This window comes from Salmo trutta, chromosome 25, assembly GCF_901001165.1.
Source record: "Salmo trutta chromosome 25, fSalTru1.1, whole genome shotgun sequence".
In the NCBI taxonomy this organism is placed as follows: domain Eukaryota; kingdom Metazoa; phylum Chordata; class Actinopteri; order Salmoniformes; family Salmonidae; genus Salmo; species Salmo trutta.
Window position 1 is genome coordinate 23,723,578 of NC_042981.1, and position 21,943 is coordinate 23,745,520.

The 21,943-nt window shown below is 40.5% G+C and overlaps 1 protein-coding gene across 1 annotated transcript; it reads right to left on the bottom strand.

The window, feature by feature from the left end:
• Positions 1–1,782: 1,782 nt before the first annotated feature.
• LOC115162195 (methionine aminopeptidase 1) lies at positions 1,783–21,908 on the bottom strand. The gene is made up of 12 exons (XM_029713259.1): positions 21,842–21,908; positions 21,352–21,542; positions 19,990–20,041; positions 19,371–19,477; positions 19,056–19,116; positions 7,825–7,916; positions 7,631–7,714; positions 7,364–7,502; positions 5,387–5,518; positions 3,377–3,520; positions 3,148–3,213; positions 1,783–3,003 (listed from the first exon to the last, which is right to left on the bottom strand). The coding sequence occupies exons 2-12, from the start codon at positions 21,463–21,465 to the stop codon at positions 2,837–2,839; spliced, it is 1,158 nt and encodes a 385-aa protein (XP_029569119.1). The 5' UTR covers positions 21,466–21,542; positions 21,842–21,908; the 3' UTR covers positions 1,783–2,836.
• Between the last annotated feature and the right edge of the window lie 35 nt (positions 21,909–21,943).

The window sequence follows — 21,943 nt, forward strand, 5'->3', positions numbered from 1 at the left end:
TAAATTGTAGAAATAGGCTGGGTTCATTCAGTCAATTCTCCCATAAGGGGATACGTCTGGCCAACTGATTGTGTATAGCAGGACAAAACTCTCACCTAGTCTCTTTTGGTGATTTCCATTCCCAACGATGTCCTTACAGGTGGAGACGGGCTCAACCTGTGCAGTGTTTGGCCTTGGCACGTTGGGCCTGCCAGCCATCAAGGGATGCAAAGCAGCTGAGGCGACCAGGATCACGGGATTGACCTCAACACAGTTTTAAGGTGGCCAAGGAGTTTGGATTATTCCTTCATATGTGTGTGCAACATGGGGATCATGGTGAGGAAGTGGATTCTACCTTTACAGACCACCCTTGAGTGTTTGGGGAATTAATTACCATCTTACTGACAATGTGTAGAAAGAGTGGACAGTGCTTTTCTCAAATTTTATGATTTTTTTTAACAACGTCAAATGCTCAACTAAGCAGGGGTGTAAAGTAATTAAGTAAAACTACTTGAAAGTACTACTTAAGTTGTTTTTTGGGGGTATCTGTACTTTACTACATTCCTAAAGAAGATTATATACTTTTTTCCATGACACCCAAAAGTACTCGTTACATTTTGAATGTTTAGCAGGACAGGGAAATGATCAAATTCACACACTTATCAAGAGAACATTCCTGGTCATCCCTACTGCCTCTGATCTGACAGACTCACTAAACACATGCTTCATTTGTAAATGATGTCAGTGTTGGAGCTTGCCCCTGGCTATCCGTAAACTAAAATAAAGAAAATGATGCTGACTGGTTTGCTTAATATAAGGAATTTGAAATGATTTATACTTTTACTTTAGATACTTAAGTATATTTCAAACCAAATACTTTTAGACTTGTACTCAAGTAGTATTTTACTGGGTGACTTTCACTTCAGTCATTTTCTATTAAAGGTATCTTTACTTTCGAAAATTGGGTACTTTTTCCACCACTAGTGTTGTAATCAAAATTGTAGCATATGTTAACTATGTTACACCTAATGGTCATAGCGGCACGATAGCAAGGTTACAGCTGTGTAAGTGACTGTTCCAGACTGTTGTCAGCAGGAGGGCAAAAGATCTCTCACCCATTCCAACTGGTGACAGGATGAACTTGGGCAGGAACTGGGATGGGTCTAATGTGTTAGTGAGAGCCAAAAGCTCTGTGTAGTTGTTACCCCACATAATCCAATCATTTATTAACCAGTTGTCTATCATTTGACTGAACTGAGGTCATGCTTTGCATTCCATAGGATATACAAGTGTGGAGGGTGTTCCTAAACTGGTCAGTGAGTACATGAACAATAAGCTGAAGCTGGATGATTGTGACCCACACACCACCCTTCGAACGGATCAGAGGGCTTCAGTATAATGCATGCTGGGAAATTTTAAGGCATTGCACAAAAATCACAACAAAGCCTGCTTTCCATTTTGTGTTTACTAAATGTAAATCATTCTCATCGTTTCCTTTGCAGTATTTGTGTTGTCCTGAAATGTTAGATTTCAAGAGGCGGCTCTGAAAACCATAACATCACTCCTTATTTCTCCATTTCAATTGAATACATTAAATCAAAGGATACTCAAAGGATTGTCTTACTGGTCAAATTCATTTGAACCTCGTCGCCAGGATAATTGAGCATAGCATTGGGAGAAAGCATCTAGTGAACGAGTTTCATGTCATTTGCAGTCAGATTCTCATAACGTGCACATCATAGGAAGTAAAAAACAAGAAACGCTTAACTTTGAGCTAATGCAAAACAATCAATACTTCAGTGATTATGTTATTACTATTTTAATAATACAGTACTCTGAAAAAGGGTATTAATTCACAGGTCTGTAGTAAACCCAGACTTCTGCTGCAATAGAGCCTTTGGCATTTATACAGTCCTCACCACACTCAAACACAAAAGCATATACGCGCACACACACACACAACTACAGAACAGCTGTTTATCACTCCCATCATAGAAGAAATAAAAAGCTGGCAGAGAAACTGGAAAGACTGGATTAAAATGGAGACTCAAGAGTGTTGCTCAACAGTATATCAAGAATAACAGACATGCTGCCTAGACATTATCTGGCATGGTTATTCTTAATTCACACAGATTAAGGCTCAACGCGCTACACCAGGGCAATACCAAACCAGGCCTTGGGGTCCGTCGCACTGCAGACTTTCATCCCGATTCAAACAGGACTTGGGACACCTGGCAAGGAGATTGTGGTCAATCAATGAACCTAAATCAACTAGTTCACTACAAGAGAGAAAAGAAAACTAGCAGTGCTGCAGACCTCGGGACCCAGGTTTGAATAGACCTGCACTACACACTTTAGCAAAACACTGAGCTCAATAGCTCCCCTCTCTGGCCACATCTGGCCACTCAATAGGACCCAGCTGCCTTGCTGTCAATTAGGCAACACAGTAAGGTGGCACATGTCTAGAGGTCAAGGAGTCAAACTGAAGCATGACCCTTTCCACACCTCTGCAGTCAAATATGTCAACAGAATCAAAGCTCACAATCAAGGTAAAAATTAAACCTGCTACTGCGCATAAATACACTTTATTTTTTACTTTTCATCTCCCGATGAGACATTTCTTTTTTAAAACAGCCTCGATAAAACAATCCACACAGTTGATATCATCAGATGTATTCAAGTACTTCCCGTAAATCTTGGAGAACAACACTAAATTTGTGGAACGGTGAGAGCCGGGGGTAGGGGGGGGGCAGGCGGGCGGCGTGCCTCAGGTTAGAGGTGTGTATGTGTGATATGACATTGGGGACCAAAGAGAGCTGCCCAGGAGACAGTCCGTTCATTGCTGTATCTCCCCCGTTTAGATTTGGTTGAGGAAGTGGGGACGTCCATTGTCGTCCAGCCGGCGTGTCAGAATGTCACAGCCCGTCTCAGTCACAAGCAAGGTGTGTTCAAACTGGGCGGAACGCTTCCCATCCCGAGTCACAGCTGTCCAGCCATCAGGCCACGTCTCGTCCTGCCAACCACCTACACAGAACACACACAGGTAGCCAGGATTAAGCACACAAGTACAGTATTAAAACACAGGTATAAAATTACCAACCATTACATTAAGCACACACAAACAAAATTACACCCCAAATCTGCTGTCATGTCTCTGAGGACCCTTACCTTCACAGATCATGGGCTCGATGGTGAACACATGGCCAGGCTTCATCACTCCGACCGCTTTGTTTTCTGCAAAGAAAGGTAACCCACCAATTTATATATCTTCCCCCAAAATCCTTTGAGGATTAACGTGTATGTGACCTATAAAATTTGAAGTAGGCTACTATGTTATCTGAGAAAAGGATGTCAATTTCACAAGCGTATTGGTGGAAGGAGACGGAGGGGTACTCACTGGCATAGTGGGGCACGTTAGGAGCAGTGTGGAACAGTTTGTGGATGCCATGGCCACAGTAGCTCCGCACCACAGAGAAGCCGTTAGCCTGGGCATGTTTCTGGATGATGTTACCAAGCTCCCTGTAGCGGATACCAGGCTTTACTAGAGAAGGAAGAGGGGGGAAAAAAACATTGCGATAGTGACCTAATTGAGACTCGTTCCAGGAAACTAGGCATACGTTGCGTGTCACTACTTCACAGGAGCGACATTTGAATGCAAACTATATTTATCAAAATGCATTTTGTCAGAAATGCCTTCTGGAACATGTGAACTTTCATGTGCCTTAAAAACAAACTTGTATGCCATCTGTAAATACAAATAAAATTGTTAAATTACGAGCCTAGTTGGTTTAGCCATGGAAAAAGGCAGCAACCTTCCTGCTAGCCATGGTTGGCTGAGACAATGAGTCGGCTGAACATGCCGAGAGATGAGTTTGGATTGGCCTGCCATGTAGCATGCTTCTGTCTATAATATGACCTGGCCAGTATGTGTAGGTAATCCTTTCGAAACGGGGCTTTTGAAAGATATTAGGTAGAACTGCATAACTGTTGCTCCCCACTTTCTGGAGGACTGAGTTTTGAAATCAGTGGAATTAGAGTATGATAGCTAAGGAAATTCTGGCGGTTTGATTGTAAATATGCAGACGGCGTCGAAAAGAGAGCACACAGAAGGATGTTGTATAAAAACACCTGTTTTCGGATTACATCTTCAAACTAAGGTTAACCATGCAATCCATGACAGAGGGAGAAGCATCCACCCATGTATACAGGTGAGTCTAGCTAGCTCCATTTTCAGATTTGACAAGTTTATAATTTTGTCACAAAGGCATTTTCATTTCAAGTTAAAGTGTACTGTTAGCTAGCTACCGTTAGCTGGCTGGCTAGCTAGCTAACGTTACGTGTATGATCTGTATTGTAATATTATTGGTATTGCTAGTTATAGCCTAATGTTAGCTAGCTAACATTGAACCTGGTTGGTTAGCTACCTGCAGAATCATGCAGGGTAGTAACGTTAGGAGTTGGGATCATGGTTCATTGTTTAGCTAGCTAGATGTCTAAACAAGACTCCACTATGCAAGAAACTATTTCAATAGAATGTTTATGATGTCACTGTGACAACTGTCGATAGACGTAGCTGGTAAATTTACTCGCCATCTACGCCGATTTCTGAGCACTCTCCCGAGTGTGCCAGAGTGCAGAATAACTGACAAATTTACAAATGCTCAGAACCCGTTGAATATGGCCGGTGTCAGTAAACTTTGGCAAAAAAAAAGTGTAATTAAAAAGTTGCCAGCGTCACAATTGCAGTCACCAACGCTCTGGATAACCAGCTCTGCTAGGGCGAGTAAAATGGTCAGAGTGAGCCGTTCTCTCATTTGTAGCTGAAAGTAGCTAGCCAACGTTAGCTTGGGTGCTTGACTGCTGTTAGGTCAGAAAGCTCGGATCAACCCTACTTTTCATCCAGAGTGTCCAATGTGTGCTCTGAATGCTCCGAGAGAGAAATGCTCTCAATTTACAAACAGTCAATCTGACAACACTGGGTTTCCAAACACCCAGAGCACACTCTGGCACTCCAGATTAAATTTACCAACACTCCCGTAGTTTCAACCTTTAGTCTTGAAATCTTTGGTTGTTTAGTACATAGCCTCACATGTGAATCCTTAAAGCTTAAAAGGTTGTGAACGATTCTGAATGTGTGTAGACAAAGAGCTCTCCAGTAGGTGTATCATTCAAGGGCCATTTTCTCAAAAGTGAGGTTACAAGTTTATCAACTTTAAAAAGTACAATTACTTTCCCATTGTTCATCAACTGCAGTGTATGACATACCATTTTCTAGTCTCTACTTTTACTCAATGTAAAAAACACAATTTTTTATTTTGCTACATAAGACTGAATCTAGCCGGTCAGCCACAATTTAAAAAAAATAAATCTAGTTCATTTTTATCTGACATCAGGTAAGAGATCCTACCTGAGTCGATGGCTTGCATAAGGCATTCGAAGGTGGTCTGGACAAGCTTTTTCGCCCCTTCATCTGCCTCTCCCACAAAGAAGGTCTCGTTGAGATCTCCGTGGAATCCATTGTGGTACACAGTAATATCCACTGCACGAGGGGAGAGAAAGAGATGCTGAACATTAGCAGAAATATATACAGTGCCTATAATAAATTAATGCTTTATCTTGATTAGATAAAAAAAAAAAAAAATTATATATATATATATATATAAAAGAAATGCCTTTGGCCGACAGAGCTTTTGACTCTTTTCTGGTAAGTATTTAAAAGCTTTGCATCCCTGGATTGTGCACTATTTTCCCATTATTCTTTACAAAATTCTTCAAGTTCTGTCAAGTTGGCTGCGGGATAACTGCTAAATGGTCATTTTCAAGTCTTGCCATAGATTTTTAAGCAACTTTAAGTCAAAACTAACAAGGCTACGTGAAAACATACTGTCTCTTTGGTAAGCTTCTGTTTTGGGTTATTGTCCTGTTGAAAGGGGAATTCCTCTCCCAGTGTCTGGTGTACTGCGCAGCAGAGCACGAGCAAATGGCTCCGTTTCTAAATTTTAGTGATTCACTTCGTGATGCCAGAGCCCTGCCCCTACCCTAGTTATTGATGAAAAAACAGGCCCTGTGTATAATGTCGGGTCACGCAGGGCTTGGCTCGGGTTAGGAAGGATGACCATCTTTGTAGTGTCTGGGTCATTTCATACAACATCCACAGATTAAGTGCAAACTTTACCATGCTTAAAGGGATATTCAGTGTCTGCTTTTTGTTTTACCCACCTACCAATCTGTATGAGGCACTGGGAAAGCTCCCTGGTCTTATATATTAAATCTCCGCTGGAAATTCAAAACACGACGTAGGGACCTTACAGACGCTGTATAAATGGGGTACAGGGGAAGTCATTAAAAAACCATGTTTACCCTTATTATTTCACACAGAGCGAGTCCAACTTGTTACTCCTTAACTAATTTAGGGTTGCCATAACAAAGGGGTGAATACTTATACAACCAAGATATTGAAGTTGTTCATTTTTATTCATTTGTTAGCATTCATATAATTTGATTTTCACTTTGACATATGTGGATATTTGTGTAGACAAGAGAAGAAAAAAAAACAATTTGTCACACTATGTAACAGAGGGATAAATACTTAAAATATGCACTGTACATGATAGTGGGCACCATCATGCTCATGAGACCACTTGTCTTGTCAAACCATGCTGTAAGTCCGTTTTTTTTGTCAGTGTCTCATGGGATCTTTCTCTTGAGAATAGTCCCATTAGCAGAGATAATATATATATATATTAACACACACACAGTGAGGGAAAAAAGTATTTGATCCCATGCTGATTTTGTACATTTGCCCACTGACAAAGAAATTATCAGTCTATAATTTTAATGTCATGTTTTGCTGAGGGGTCAAATACTTATTTCCGTCATTAAAATGCAAATGATTTTATAACATTTTTGACATGTGTTTTTCTGGATTTTTTTTGTTATTCTGTCTCTCACTGTTCAAATAAACCTACCATTAAAATTATAGACTGATCATTGCTTTGTCAGTGGGCAAATATACAAAATCAGCAGGGGATCAAATACTTTTTTCCCCCTCACTGTAGGACACAGGCTACATTTTGGCTGAAGTCCTATAGACTCTTGCTCAATACTAATAACCATTTCTCTTGTCAAACCATGATGTCAGCAAGAGCTCTTTGGCAGTCTGTCTAATGGGAACTAGCCCGTTCTCTATGTGCATCTCAATAGTCTAAAGTCTCTCTCACCTATTTAAACCCCATCATACTCAATGATCTGAACACACACATTAGGTGAAAGAATATGGAGGATGCCAACTGGGGATTTATATTTCACCTGTCCAGTTAATTCAAGTAAGTAACTGGTGAAGGGACAGATGAGGAAGCCACTTTTTGAACCTTGGGAAACCTACCGTTGAGGATATCCCCATCCACCAGACGTCTCCTGTCTGGGATGCCGTGGCAGATGACCTCATTGACTGACGTGCAGCAGGACTTGGGAAAGTTGTAGTAGTTGAGAGGGGAGGGGTAACAGTTTCTTTCTGTGCAGGCCTGGAGGAAGGAAGTACTTACACGTCAACGATCAAGATGAGGGAGAGAGGAGGAATGAGTGAAAAAGGAAGAGAGCGACAGGAGAAAGTGAGTGGATGGGAAAGAGAAAAGGAGGCTAGTGTCTTTACCAGGTGCACAGTGTGGTCAATCTCCTCCGTGGTCATGCCAGGTTTCACCATCAGGGCAGCGATGTCAAGCACCTCTCGGGCCAGCTACAAAAGAGAGAAATAGACTTTGCATTTCAAAACCACTGTTTTTAAAACTGTTTGAGTATGTTATTAACTGCAACAGCGAAAGGTTAAAAAACAATTGAATAATTTACCTTAGACACAACTCTCATGCCTTCGATGTCTTCGGCAGGAAGGATCTTGATCTGTGAAGTGCCCTTCAAAGACTGCTCCGACTCAGACATGCCTTAAAAAAAAAAAAACAAGCGAAAAGAATGGGCATACGGGCCTCATTTTAACGTCACTATTCTATCCATACACCAACTCACCCTGACCAGCTTTCCATTAAACTGAGTCAAACAACGTCACTCAGTCCAGTCTGACTTTCACACAAAATGGACTACCAGTCTACTGACTCAACCACTTCATGCATCTGCCCAAAAAAGTTGTTATGCTACTGGAAAGAGCTTAAAAGGGATACTTTGGCATTTTCGGCAAATGAGGCCCTTTGTCTACTTCCCCATAGTCCGATGAACTAGTGGATATCATTTTTATGTCTCGGTCTCCAGTATGAAGGAAGTTCGAGGTAGTTTGCAAGCCAATGCTAACTAGCGTTACCATAGACTTCCAGTCGTTGCGCTATCTACTAGCATAGACTTACACACAACAAAAAAAGATCAGAATTGGGCTGCCTATGTAAAACAACTTTTGAAGCCCACATTCTAACAGAATAGATTCACTGCATTAAATTAAAGTTGACACCAAACGTCCTCACCTAACCTGGCTATATGAAAGAAAAAGAATACACTATATCACAGCACGTCACAAGGATGTAGTCCTACACAAGTCGACCAAGGGGCATGATAATATTGATCTGCAGACCTGAAGCCATATCTAAATTCAGCGGCGCTCCAAATCAACCTCAGCCCCTTACACTAAAAACCTGCAGCGCTGAAAGGATCCTTTTCCGGCCGAGTGAAATTCTCTATATTGCTTACTCCTATGGAAATATTTCAGAGCCACAAATCTATGGCATGGGGGCCTTTTTTATTGACATAGGCATACAGTTATTCTGGTTGAGCCACATGGTTAGACTATTTTCATTGAAAAGGCCCATGTCATTCTTCTTGTACAGTTTTTATCTGGTTATCAGATCACAACACCAAACAATGTTTACATACAATGTATAGACCACAGCATTGACATGAGCGTCATAATCGGTGTAGGTAACGTCACTGAAGCATGAGCCACAACCACATCAGTATGTTTATCAACCACTTAGCAGAGACAACATGATTACTGTACAAAACCCCCATCACTATGATAAAATACAGACCATAGCTCTAATGCAGCAGCAAAAGATGAATGAAAACAATGCCATGCAGAAACACAATATCGTTGACCATGCTTCCGTTTCCTGCCTGATGTTCGCAGATGGAGACATACAAAAGAAACAAAAGAGGTATACAACAAGAGCAGCGACAGTGTGTGGTTATGTGCTGCACAGATGGGGGGGATAAGGGATTGTTGTGGGTGGGGTAGGACGTACCTGCCATAAGACCCACTTCTGCTGCTGAAGTGATGAGTAGAAAAGAGCTTCAGACACCAGCCTATCCCACTCAAACATGCGAGCACACACAAACACACCCTCTTAAAACTCACAAACACTCAGAAGCACTTGCATACATAGCCAGACAAAAAAAGTGGGAATGACCATGGGATCGACCAAGACGAATACGCTTTTATCAGAAGGTAGCAAATGTATAAAGGAATGCCATTGTTTAAGCTACAGTTTGTCTACAGACTAAGCAGAGGTAAAACGTTATTCTAGGGTAAAGTTAACTCGTTTAATGGATTGAGTTGGAGTCAATTTCATTTCAATTTAATCAATTAAGGACAGAATGTTTTAATTGGACAGAGTTCAAGTGCTATAGACCCAAAGCCTTGCTAAGAAGCTAGCAAAAAGACAAAGGCACCTGCTACAACAGCCATCTACTGTAATATACAAAGGAATTCATCCCGTTTACTTGTTTGCAGAGATGAAATATTAATGTGTACAATACTGAGTTGCAGTTCAACAATGGGTTGTTTGTACTCTGAACCAACAGAGAAAGCCTAGGGGTAGATCAAATATGCTATTGCGCAGACGATCCCACTAGCCAGGGTCACACTCTGTAGACTAGACTCAGGACGACAGGAAGCGATCCGATGTCATTAACAATGAACAGCACTGTGGGCAGACTCAAATCACATTTTATTGGTCGCATACACATATTTAGCAGGTGTAGCTTAATGCTTCTGTTCCTAGCTCCAACAGACTGTCTGGCAATTAATGATGGGTAAGGACAGCAAAGCAAATCGACAGTTGTGCTGCTTATGGTTATATTTAACCCAGCCAAGCTGTATGAGGTCTAGATTTTTTACATTTCGAAGTGCCCAGAAATCTAGGTTACATTCTAATTTTGACAAGTCTGCAATGCAGAGATCAGCAGAACTGGGAAGTGACTGATGTGAAATGGGTTATGAGTAAAGTTATTAAACTCTTTGGGCTGGGGGGCAGTATTTTCACGTTCGGATGAAAAGCGTGCCCAGAGTAAACTGCCTGCTACTCAGGCCCAGAAGCTAAGATATGCATATTATTAGTAGATTTGGATAGAAAACAGTCTGAAGTTTCTAAAACTGTTTGAATGTCTGAGTATAACAGAACTCATATGGCAGGCAAAAACCTGAGAAAAATCCAACCAGGAAGTGGGAAATCTGAGGTTTGTAGTTTTTCAAGTGATTGCCTATCCAATAGTGTACATTTGGTCAGATTACACTTCCTAAGGCTTCCACTAGATGGCAACAGTCCTTAGAAGTTGTTTCAGGCTTCTATTGTGAAAGGGGACCGAATAAGAGCACTAAGCAGATGGCCCAGGTGAAAGCCTTAAGTTTAGTCACGCATGCGGCCGTGAGCACGAGCTCCGTTCCCTTTCATTTCTAAAGACAAAAGGAATTGTCCGGTTGGAATATTATTGAAGATTTATGATAAAAACATCCTAAAGATTGATTCTATACATCGTTTGACATGTTTCTACAAACTGTAATGGAACTTTTTTGACTTTGTCTGGACTTAGTGCCCGCGCCTTGTGCATTTGGAATAGTGATCTGAACGCGCAAACAAAAAGGAGGTATTTGGACATAAAGATTAACTTTATCGAACATTTATTGTGGAACTGGAATTCCTAGGAGTGCATTCTGATGAAGATCATCAAAGGTAAGTGAATATTTAGAACACTATTTCTGACTTTTGTTAACTCCACAACATGGCGGGTATCTGTATGGCTTGTTTTGGTGGCTGAGCGCTGTACTCAGATTATCGCATGGTGTGCTTTCACCGTAAAGCTTTTTTGAAATCTGACAAAGCAGTTGCATTAAGGAGAAGTTTATCTATAATCCTATGCATAACACTTGTATCTTTCATCAAAGTTTGAGTATTTCTGTAAATTGATGTGGCTCTCTGCAAAATCACCGGGTGTTTTGGAAGCAAAACTTTACTGAACATAACGCACCAATGTAAACTGAGATTTTTGGATATAAATATGAACTTTATCGAACAAAACATACATGTATTGTGGAACATACATCATCAGATGACCTTTGATCATCTGATGACGATCAAAGGTTAGTGACTAACTTTGGTCTAAAGGCCAGTTTTATTGCTTCTTTAATCAGTACAACCGTTTTCAGCTGTTCTAACATAATTGCAAAAGGGTTTTCTAATGATCAACTAGCCTTTTAAAATGATAAACTTGGATTAGCTAAGAACATGCGATTGGAACACAGGAGTGAAGGTTGCTGATAATTGGCCTCCATACACCTATGAAGATATTCCATAAAAATCAACCGTTTCCAACTGCAAAAGTCATTTACAACATTAACAATGTCTACACTGTATTTCTGATCAATTTGATGTTATTTTAATGGACAACATTTTTTGCTATTCTTTCAAAAACAAGGACATTTCTAAGTGATGCCAAACTTTTGAACGGTAGCGCAGGTATCGTAACATCAGTTGAAAGGAGAGTACTTGTTGCATCTTTAGAAAGGTTGTGGGATCATAGCCAAATTAACGCATGGAGTTCCCATCATATCATGTTCCAACATTGAAATTGCCAGCAAAATGGAGCTCTTTTGGCTGGCCTTACACAAGATGTGGCTAGGGTTGCAAAGGGTCAGAAACTTTCTGGTCAATTTCAGGAATTTTGAGTAAATTTTCCATGGGAAGTTAAACCTGGGAATTTTGCTTAAATTCATCAAAAACGTTAGCTTAAACAGTGAACCTTTTTTGTGGGATACACAAGGCAATTCTAGGTCTTTTGCCATATTTTGTTTAAACTATCCCCAATTCAATGGAATTGCAACTCTCTGCATGCACAGTGCATTCTTCCATCACAGCTGATTCTCAAGATCTTGCACACTAATGAGATGCTATTGAGCCCACACTACTACACTGTCTGAGCCAAGGACTCATGCTTTCTGGTAAGTTTTGATTACAATACTGGGTGGGGTGAATATCTTCTATATGACATACATCATTTTTTGTTAACTAGTAAATAGTAGCCAACAGCAAAGTGTGTTTAAATCATTTCTAACAATTCCTGCTAGTTAGTTTTTGCTTCCATGTGAGTTTTAGCTTGCTTGAGCCTGCTAACTGAGTGTTAATTCACCTGTTTCCAAACATGTTCCATTTTAAAACATTGATCTTACAAAGGAGTTGTTTAATCTAACTGCTTAACTATTTATCTGTACATGGAATTGTATTTTTTATTTTAACTCATTTTTTTCAAATCTTTACAGGAAAATGCCATGGGCACCATCTGATGTGTGGAGACATTTCACTGCAGCTAATGTAGAAGGAAAAGCTGTGTACCTTTGCAAATACTGTGCCAAATCATATGTGAAGACTGCCACAAAGATGCAGAATCATCTGGCCAAGTGCATAAAGTTCCCTCAGCGCTCACAACAAGCAACCTCTGACAAAAGTCCCTCAACTTCTATTCGAGGTGAAAATGATGAATCAGACACCTTATCGATAGCAACAGCTCATGGTCCTCCTGGAATCAGATTTTTTTTGACTCAATGGAGGAACGTAGTCAGAGAAATGCTGATGAATGTCTTGCTCGAGCTATATATGCAACTGGTTCACCTCTGATGCTCATAGGCGTGTATTGGAAGAGATTTCTGAATGTTCTTCACCCAGCATGCACCCCTCCAACCAGACATGCTTTATCTACTCATTTGCTGGATGTAGAATTCAGAGTTCAAGTGAAGGTCAAGCAGACTGAGAAAGCAGACTGTATTGCAATCATCTCTGATGGGTGGTCAAATGTTTGTGGGCAAGGAATAATTAACTACATCATCTCCACCCCTCAACCAGTATTCTACAAGAGCACATACACAAGGGACAACAGACACACCGGTCTCTACATTGCAGATGAGCTGAAGGCAGTCATCAATGACCTTGGACGCACTGGTGACAGACAATGCTGCGAACATGAAGGTTGCTTGGTCTAAAGTGGAGTCCTTCCCTCACATCACACCCAATGGCTGTGCTGCTCATGCATTGAATCTGAACCTCAAGGACATCATGGCACTGAAAACAGTGGATACACTCTACAAGAGAGCCAAGGAAATGGTTAAGTATGTGAAGCATGATCAAGTTATAGCAGCAATCTACCTCACCAAGCAAAGTGAGAAGAATAAGAGCACCACATTGAAGCTGCCCAGCAACACCCGTTGGGGTGGTGTTGTCATGTTTGACAGTCTCCTGGAGGGGAAGGAGTATCTCCAAGAAATGGTCATATCACAGTCTGTTGATATGGACAGCCCCATCAAAAGGATCCTCCTGGACGATGCATTTTGAGAGAGTGGTAAGCAGCCTGAAACTCCTGGATGAAAGCAAGGTTCTTGGCAGTCTGGCAAAGTACAGTTCCAAGCAAGAGCTTTTGGATGAAGATGCAATACGGCAGTCGTACCAACATATCTCATCAGTCACCTGGTGGAAGAGACTTTGTGGATCTGAGGCTCTTTCCCGTTGCCTCCATCATCCTCCAAATCCCACCAACATCAGCCGCCTCAGAGCGCAACTGGTCCTTGTTTGGGAACACACACACACACCAAAGCACGCAACAGGCTGAGCAATACAAAGGTTGAAAAATTGGTGGCCATCCGGGGCAAATTTGAGGCTTTTTGAGCCTGATAACGAGCCATCCTCAACAGGGTTGCAAAGTGACAGTGAAGATGAGGCCTCAGAGTTTGATGTCCAAGAGGGGGACATTGACGAGGTCCAGGGAGAAGACATGGAAGCCTGAGAAGAAGACAACCAAAGCTTTAGTTTCTCGACTATGATTTTACAGATGTTGAAAACGTTTTTGGGACATGCGATGGATCATTAAATATTCCCTTTTGTTGTTCAGTGAAATCCTCCCATGTGAAGAGCCAACTCATTTAATTAAAGTTGAATTCGTAACTAAATTGCTTTTTAAAATTCTATTGGAAGGATTTAATCATTTGCAATTATGTCTACTTATGATAAACCTTTTACCTTATGTTTCTGTCTTCATATGATAAATATATCTAATGCAAAAAACATCTACATTTAAATGATATTAATAGCCATATATTCCCGTTAATTCCCATGGAAAGTTTCTACCTCTGAATAAAATGTGCAACCCTAGATGTGGCTGCAACTAAAATGGCAGACTGATCTGATGACGAAGTCCTAATTAAACTGATGTTCAACTTCAATTCACTGGCGCTATGAAGAATAGATTAGCCATTAATCATTGATAGCCTAATATATACTTTTGGTGAATTTACAAGGCAGATACAGATTACCAAGAGATAGGCAGGCAGACAGCCTACCCGCGCAGTTCTGACTGACAGAATGGATGCTCAGCCTAGAGGTTCCCATGGTTACAACATGAATGACCAGCTTTAGTGGAATGTAGGGCTTGGGCAGTAACCCATTTTCTATGACTGATACTGTATGTCAGGTGAGATGTAAACATAGAAACATCAATACTTTTCTGGGAAGCGTTGTTCCGGTCTTTTTTGATACTAGATCATGAAAAACGGTTCGGCACTAGATTTGTCTTTACTTTGGGCACTTCTGTCAAATGTGTCTCACGGATCAAGTCTGTTTATCAGCGCAGCCGACCTCTTATTATAGTGCGCACTGTGCCTTCACTTACTCATTGCTAGCCTGCACTGGGAGTCTGGGCTGCATCATGTTAGCGCCCCAATCATGCTGCACTGAAGTTAACCTCTGGGGTATGCGGGACGTGACCGTCCCACCTGCGGGACGTGACCGTCCCACCTAGAATAACGTGACCGTCCCACCTAGAATAACGTGACCGTCCCACCTAGAATAACGTGACCGTCCCACTATTCAACAGCCAGTGAAATAGCAGGGCGGCAAATTCAAAACGACAAAAACCTCAATTCAAATTTCTCAATCATAACACTATTATATCCCATTTTAAAGATAAGATTCTCATTAATCCAACCACATTGTCCGATTTCAAAAAGGCTTTACGGCGAAAGCATAATATTAGATTATGTTAGCACATCACCTTGACAAGAAAAACCTCAGCCATTTTCCAAGCAAGGAGAGGCGTCACAAAAAACTGAAATACAGCTAAAATTAATCACTAACCTTTGATGATCATCAGATGGCACTCATAGGACTTCATGTTACACAATACATGTATGTTTTGCTCGATCAAGTTCATATTTATATCCTAAAACCCCATTTTACATTGGCGCATGATGTTCAGAAAATGTATTGCCTCCAACATTCCCGGTGAATGAGCACATCAATTTACAAAAATACTCATCATAAACGTTGATAAACTTTACAACAGTTATTGAAAGAATTATAGATACACTTCTCCTTAATGCAACCGCTGTGTCAGATTTCAAAATAGCTTTACGGCGAAAGCACATTTTTCAATATTCTGAGTACAGAGCTCATCCGTCAAGGGCAAGCTATACAGTTACCCGCCAAGTTCTGGAGTCAAAAAAAGTCAGAAACAGTATTATAAATCTTCACTTACCTTTGCTGATCTTCGTCGGAATGCACTCCCAGGACTCCCACAAGAAATGTTCGTTTTGTTCGCTAAACTCCATATTTATGTTCAAATACCTCCATTTGTTTGCGCGTTCAGTCGAGTTATTCAAATGCGCCATGCTCGCACATTTTGTTGAGACGAAAAGTCTAAGAAGTTATACTACAGTTTGTAGAAACATGTCAAACGATGTATAGCATCAATCTTTAGGATGTTTTTATCATACATCTTCGATAATATTCCAACCGGACAAATCCTTTGTCTTCAGAAAGGAAAAAGAAAGCACCTCGCGCTGACGGCCACACGCATGAATGATCTAATGGCACGCTGGTTGAAATGACTGACATTCCCTTCCAGGTCACAGTAGAAGCCTGTAACAACATTCTAAAGACTGTTGACATCTAGTGGAAGCCTTAGGAACTGCAAAATGACCCCTAAGTCACTATAGTTTGAATAGGGAATCAATTAAAAAAACTACAAGCCTCAGATTTCCTGGTTGGATTTTTCTTCCTGGTGGGATTTTTCTCAGGGTTTTGCCTGCCATATGAGTTCTGTTATACTCACAGACATTCAAACAGTTTTAGAAACTTCAGAGTGTTTTCTATCCACATCTACTAATAATATGCATATCCAACCTTCTGAGTCGGAGTAGCAGGCAGTTTAATTTGGGCACGCCTTTCATCCGGACGTCAAAATACTGCCCCCTACCCTAGAGAAGTTAACAAACTTGAATAATGCAACACTGCATGTAGAAATGTTGAAACTGTTAATTACTGTTCGCAAAACTATGTCCATACAAGCTTGAACACTTTACAATGCAAGTGATATCAGTAGCTTCCAGCTTTATAGGCTAACTTTCCTTGCTAGATGACAGCTAAAGCTAACATAAATTCACTATCCTTGTACTTTGTGATAATGTGCAAACCACAATGCAAAATCTGCTGATTTCAAAGCCAATTGCCACCAAAACTATTCATTCACTTATTTGGTCTCTTGTTCACATCTCTCCCAAAGATGATCTATTGCTTCAGTGAATTGACTGTGTTGCGATGGGCCACCCCCACTCTTGACTCATGAAGTCATTACTTGTTAATGAGACAGCGCACATTTTTGTAAAAGAAGCTCCTTCTAGGCAAATGCTGTTGATAAAATAAGTCACAAATCAAAGGGAAACAGATTGTCATCTGAAGACCCATGTAATCAGCCAGCACAAGCGCAATAACGCAATGCATGCACACAGTCCTATTGAATATGCATTCACCTGTATTGTGGATAGGCATAGGCTACATCTTGATGTACCCAGTTTAAGAGATATACCATATTGTTAGATTGGTAAAAACCAAGTAAAATTAATTGTATGAATGTATAGTTGTTCCATGGCTGTCAAAAATGTCGACATAAAAAAAATAAACATTGAATGTAATGATATTGGGGCGGCAGGTAGCCCAGTGGTTAGAGCGTTGGGCCAGTAACCGAAAGATTGCTGGATCGAATCCCTGAGTTAACAAGGTAAAAATCTGTCGTTCTGCCCCCGAACAAGGCAGCTAAACCCACTGTTCCCCGGTCATCCATGGCATCGTTTTTGTTTTGAGTATCATGATGTTATTGACTATTGTGATACAAAACCTGGTATCGAAGTCAATATGATGGTTTCACGACAACACTATTTCTAGGTATAGTACTGGGTATTGACTAGAGGTCGACCGATTAATCGGCATGGTCGGTTAATTAGGGCCGATTTCAAGTTTTCATAATCGGTAATCAGCATTTTTGGATGCCGATTATGGCCGATTACATTGCATTCCACGAGGAAACTGTGTGGCAGGCTGACAACCTGCTACGTGAGTGCAGCAAGGAGCCAAGGTAAGTTTAATGCTAGCTAGCAACTTATCTTATAAAAATAATCTTAACAGAATCACTAGTTAACTACACATAGTTGATATTACTAGGTTAACTAGCTTGTCCTGCGTTGCATATAATCAATGCGGTGCCTGTTAATTTCTCATCGAATCACAGCCTGCTTCGCCAAACAGGTGATGATTTAACAAAGGCGCTTTCACAAAAAATGCACAATCGTTGCATGAATGTACCTAACCATAAACATCTTTTGCCTTTCTTAAAATCAATACACAGAAGTATATATATTTTTTTAAACCTGCATATTTAGTTAAAAGAAATTCATGTTAGCAGGCAATATTAACTAGGGAAATTGCGTCACTTCTCGTGTTCATTGTACGCAGAGTCAGGATATATGCAACAGTTTGGGCCGCCTGGCTCTTTGCAAACTATTTTGCCAGAATTGTACATAATTATGACATAACATTGAAGATTGTGCAATGTAACAGCAATATTTAGACTTCGGGTTGCCACCCGTTTGATAAAATACAGAACGGTTCCGTATTTCACTGAAAGAATAAACGTTTTCTTTTTCGAAATTATAGTTTCCGGATTTGACCATATTAATGACCAAAGGCTCGTATTTCTGTGTTTATTATAATTACCTCTATGATTTTATATTTGATAGAGCAGTCGGACTGAGCGATGGTAGGAAGTAGCAGACTCATAAGCATTCATTCAAACATTACTGCGTTTGCCAGCAGCTCTTAGCAATGCTTTATCACAGCTCTGTTAATGACTTCAAGCCTATCAACTCCTGAGATTAGGCCGGCAATACTAAAGTGCCTATTAGAACATCCAATAGTCAAAGGTATATGAAATACAAATGGTATAGAGAGAAATAGTTGACGCGTCATAATTCCTATAATAACAGCAGCCTAATATTTCTTAACTGGGAATATTGAAGAACTGGGAATATTGAACCACCAGCTTTCATATGTTCTGAGCAAGGAACTTAAACGTTAGCTTTTTTACATGGCAATATACTGCACTTTTACTTTCTTCTCCAACACGGTTTTTGAAATATTTAAACCAAATTGAGCATGTTTCATTATTTATTTGAGATTTTTAAAGATTTTATGTATTATATTGAGTTAAAATAAGTGTTCATTGTTCATTCAGTATTGTTGTAATTGTCATTATTTCATATATATATAAAAATTAAAAAATGGCCGATTAATTAGTATGAAAAATCATAATCGGTCGACCTCTAGTATTGACAGTGTAAATTTTCCTTGGATAAAGTGTAATGTTTCAATATCAATACAACTCATGACAAAGAATACTAGCTTTGAGAAGATTTTCACATAGACACCAAAGGATTTCATAATAATTAAAAGCAACTGGAGGCTGTTTCAGTCTAAGAGGAGTAGCGTTACCTAGTGGATGATCAGCATAGTCAGGTCTTTGGATGTCACTGGGGACAGTCCTCATCGGAGTCTACATGGGGGAACCAATGACAACAGAGATTGATTATATGGAGCTCACAGAAGCAACCAACAAGAGGAGCGATTACAGACATGATTACACAACTCCCGGGGGCTAATGAGTAAACTTACACAAAGCTTGTGTGGTTTACGTCTATTAATCATGTTATGTGACATTAGTTGAACTACTATGTAGCTAAGAAAAAAATATCCTACATAAATCTCATATCAGCACCATTTAGAAATGTACAAGAAAGGTGTTTTTACGAGTGGGTAGTGAGGGCGTAGTTTGCCCGTGTAGCGGTAGCCAGGCCATGGGTCTGTGTTGGTGTCTGTCTCCACGCAGTTCTTTGTCTCATCCTGGTTATCCTCCTCTGCAAAAACAATGTCATTTAGGTCATCTGATTTGGCACCATTGTGAAAGATCACAGATCGTCTAGTGTGTATACGTGAACATCTAAGGCAGGTGGGCACGCTTAGCCTATGAGGACTAAGTGTGGGTACAGGTTTTTGTTCCAACCAAGCAGTAAAATGCCCAAATCTACTAACAAAATAAATAATTGCCTTTAATGGTGACATTGTTTCGTTGAATCAGGTGTGTTGCTGCCCTCTCGGGTTGTCCGCCCCTGCTCTAATGGCTTGTACTGATTGCAGTGTCTCATCCATTTTGAATGGCTACACCATTGCTCTATTCCACCATAAAAAAAATAGAGGATGGAAAAGCTTGGGCAATTATGTGGGCTTTCACCTATTCTAGGCTTTCAGATGATAGGTCAGGTAAGAAAGGGAACAATGACAAACGCCATGAAGGGACATTGTGGTCTGTTTGAAAAATGATTTGGAAGGTAGTAAGCCTATGTGATATAATATTGCTGAGGATACATACTTGCTTTTTTGTGCAGCTGCTTGTGAGTGGCCCAGCTCCCTTTGAAGCACTCCTGAATGAGAGGACATGGAGAGGAGAGAGAAATACATGACTCAGTACACTAGGGATGTACAGGTGTCAATGGCAGCAGTGTCTGCTGGTTGTTGGTTTTCACTGGCCCTAATTGCGGAATCAATTCCTCATATCGACTGGGAGTTGTGCATCCCTGCTCAATATTAAAGGCAGATGGAGTGAATCCAATGGGCTCTGAATTTCACAAGTTACATGAACCACTTTCATTTCCAACAGTGTCATTGAAAAACGCTGCCATTTAGGCTAGTCGAACTGGCAATAAGACATACAAGGCTAAGATATAACTTTCTTTCAAAACTAGGTCAATGGCCATTTGGCCATGGCTAATCTCTCGGTTGTTCAATTAATGGATTTTCTTTGCTGACCAATAGAATATGGAAAGAGTAGTGGGGTTAAAATATCCCTTAGAATGTAACTAGCCTCATGGCTCTGGGTGGGATAGAGGCTCTGACAGAGCTGTCTGTGTGGAACGTCGCAGCAGATCCACCTAGCCATCTGTATCAGACAAAAAAAATCTAGGCCTACCCTGCCAGAGAAGTTTAAGCTTTAAACTACTTACACTGCCTTTTATCCTTATCTCTAATGGTACACAGCTAAACTGCCACTTGGCCCTGCATCCTTGGCAATTTCAATGATTGTATCCCATTCTAACATACTCTTAGTTACCCATTGGTAATGGTATGCATTCATTTAACAACGTTCAAAGTTGCTCAACATTTCACACAAACAAGCCACAGGTGGTTTACAGCCAGGCCAGGGGCAGAGAAATCAAATGAATGGATATGGCTAGTTAACGTTACATCAGCGTGTAGAACGCATACCTCAGTTAGCCAAACAAGGAAGAGCTATTTAACCATTTCATTCATTGCAACAAACAATGTCATTGAGCAAGTTAGGCTATCTAGCCAGCTAACGTTCATTTGTTAGACTTCGCAAACTTGATGCTCAGATAAACTCACGGACTTAACGTACGCTAGTAGCTAGCTAGTAACAAACTTACTAGTAAACCCATAAAGAAAACTTTATAACAAGCATTTTTCATACATGATTATAACATTAGTTATTGACTTCCTAGATAATGTATTTGCAAAGCGTTACTTTTTAGCTAACGTTAGGGTTTTATGCAGAAAATTGCTTGTAAGTTAGCTTCATGTGCTAGGCTAGCTAAAGGGGTGTGAGGAAACTCAATCAGGGCCGTTATGTTACCTCGTGATGAATTATGTATTGCTGGGCCGCTGTGCATCATGTCAGACCCCTCACTAACTGAATGAATTACAAAATGAATGTTACCTGAGAGCAGAAGTATGAGCCTTGGATCCCGAGCTTGATGCAGGTTGGACATTGAAGTTTGGCCTTGCTGCTACAGCCTTCAGTTTCGCATTCCCGAGCCTCGATAGCCGCCATGCCTGCAGTCTGGAGGGGTGGAGACTGGGGAGTGGACTGGACGATCTGTCAGCTGGAGAGAACCTCGCGAGCGCTGCCTGGGCACATAATTAGGAGAAAATCAACATGTAGTTCTGACCTTGGCTGGCTATTTTATATGCTGAAATAAAGTATATTTGTGTGTTCACCATCAAAATAGTTGGCGTTTACAATAAGATTGTGTATTGACTGTGCGCACAAGTAATAAAATGTCTGATTAGTTTACACAATACAATTATATTTATATTCTATTTTTTTATTCGCTTCTTTTATAACTATTATTACGTGTCACAGTTACACTAATAAAATGTAGGCAAATAACAATATTTAAATTACTTATTTCAATAAACTTTTTTACCTATGCCCAAAGAAGACCTGTCACGTTGAACAGGGGTGGATTCACTAGGAACCAAATAGAACCAAACGGAACGAAACGGGGAGGGAACTACCTGAATTTGTT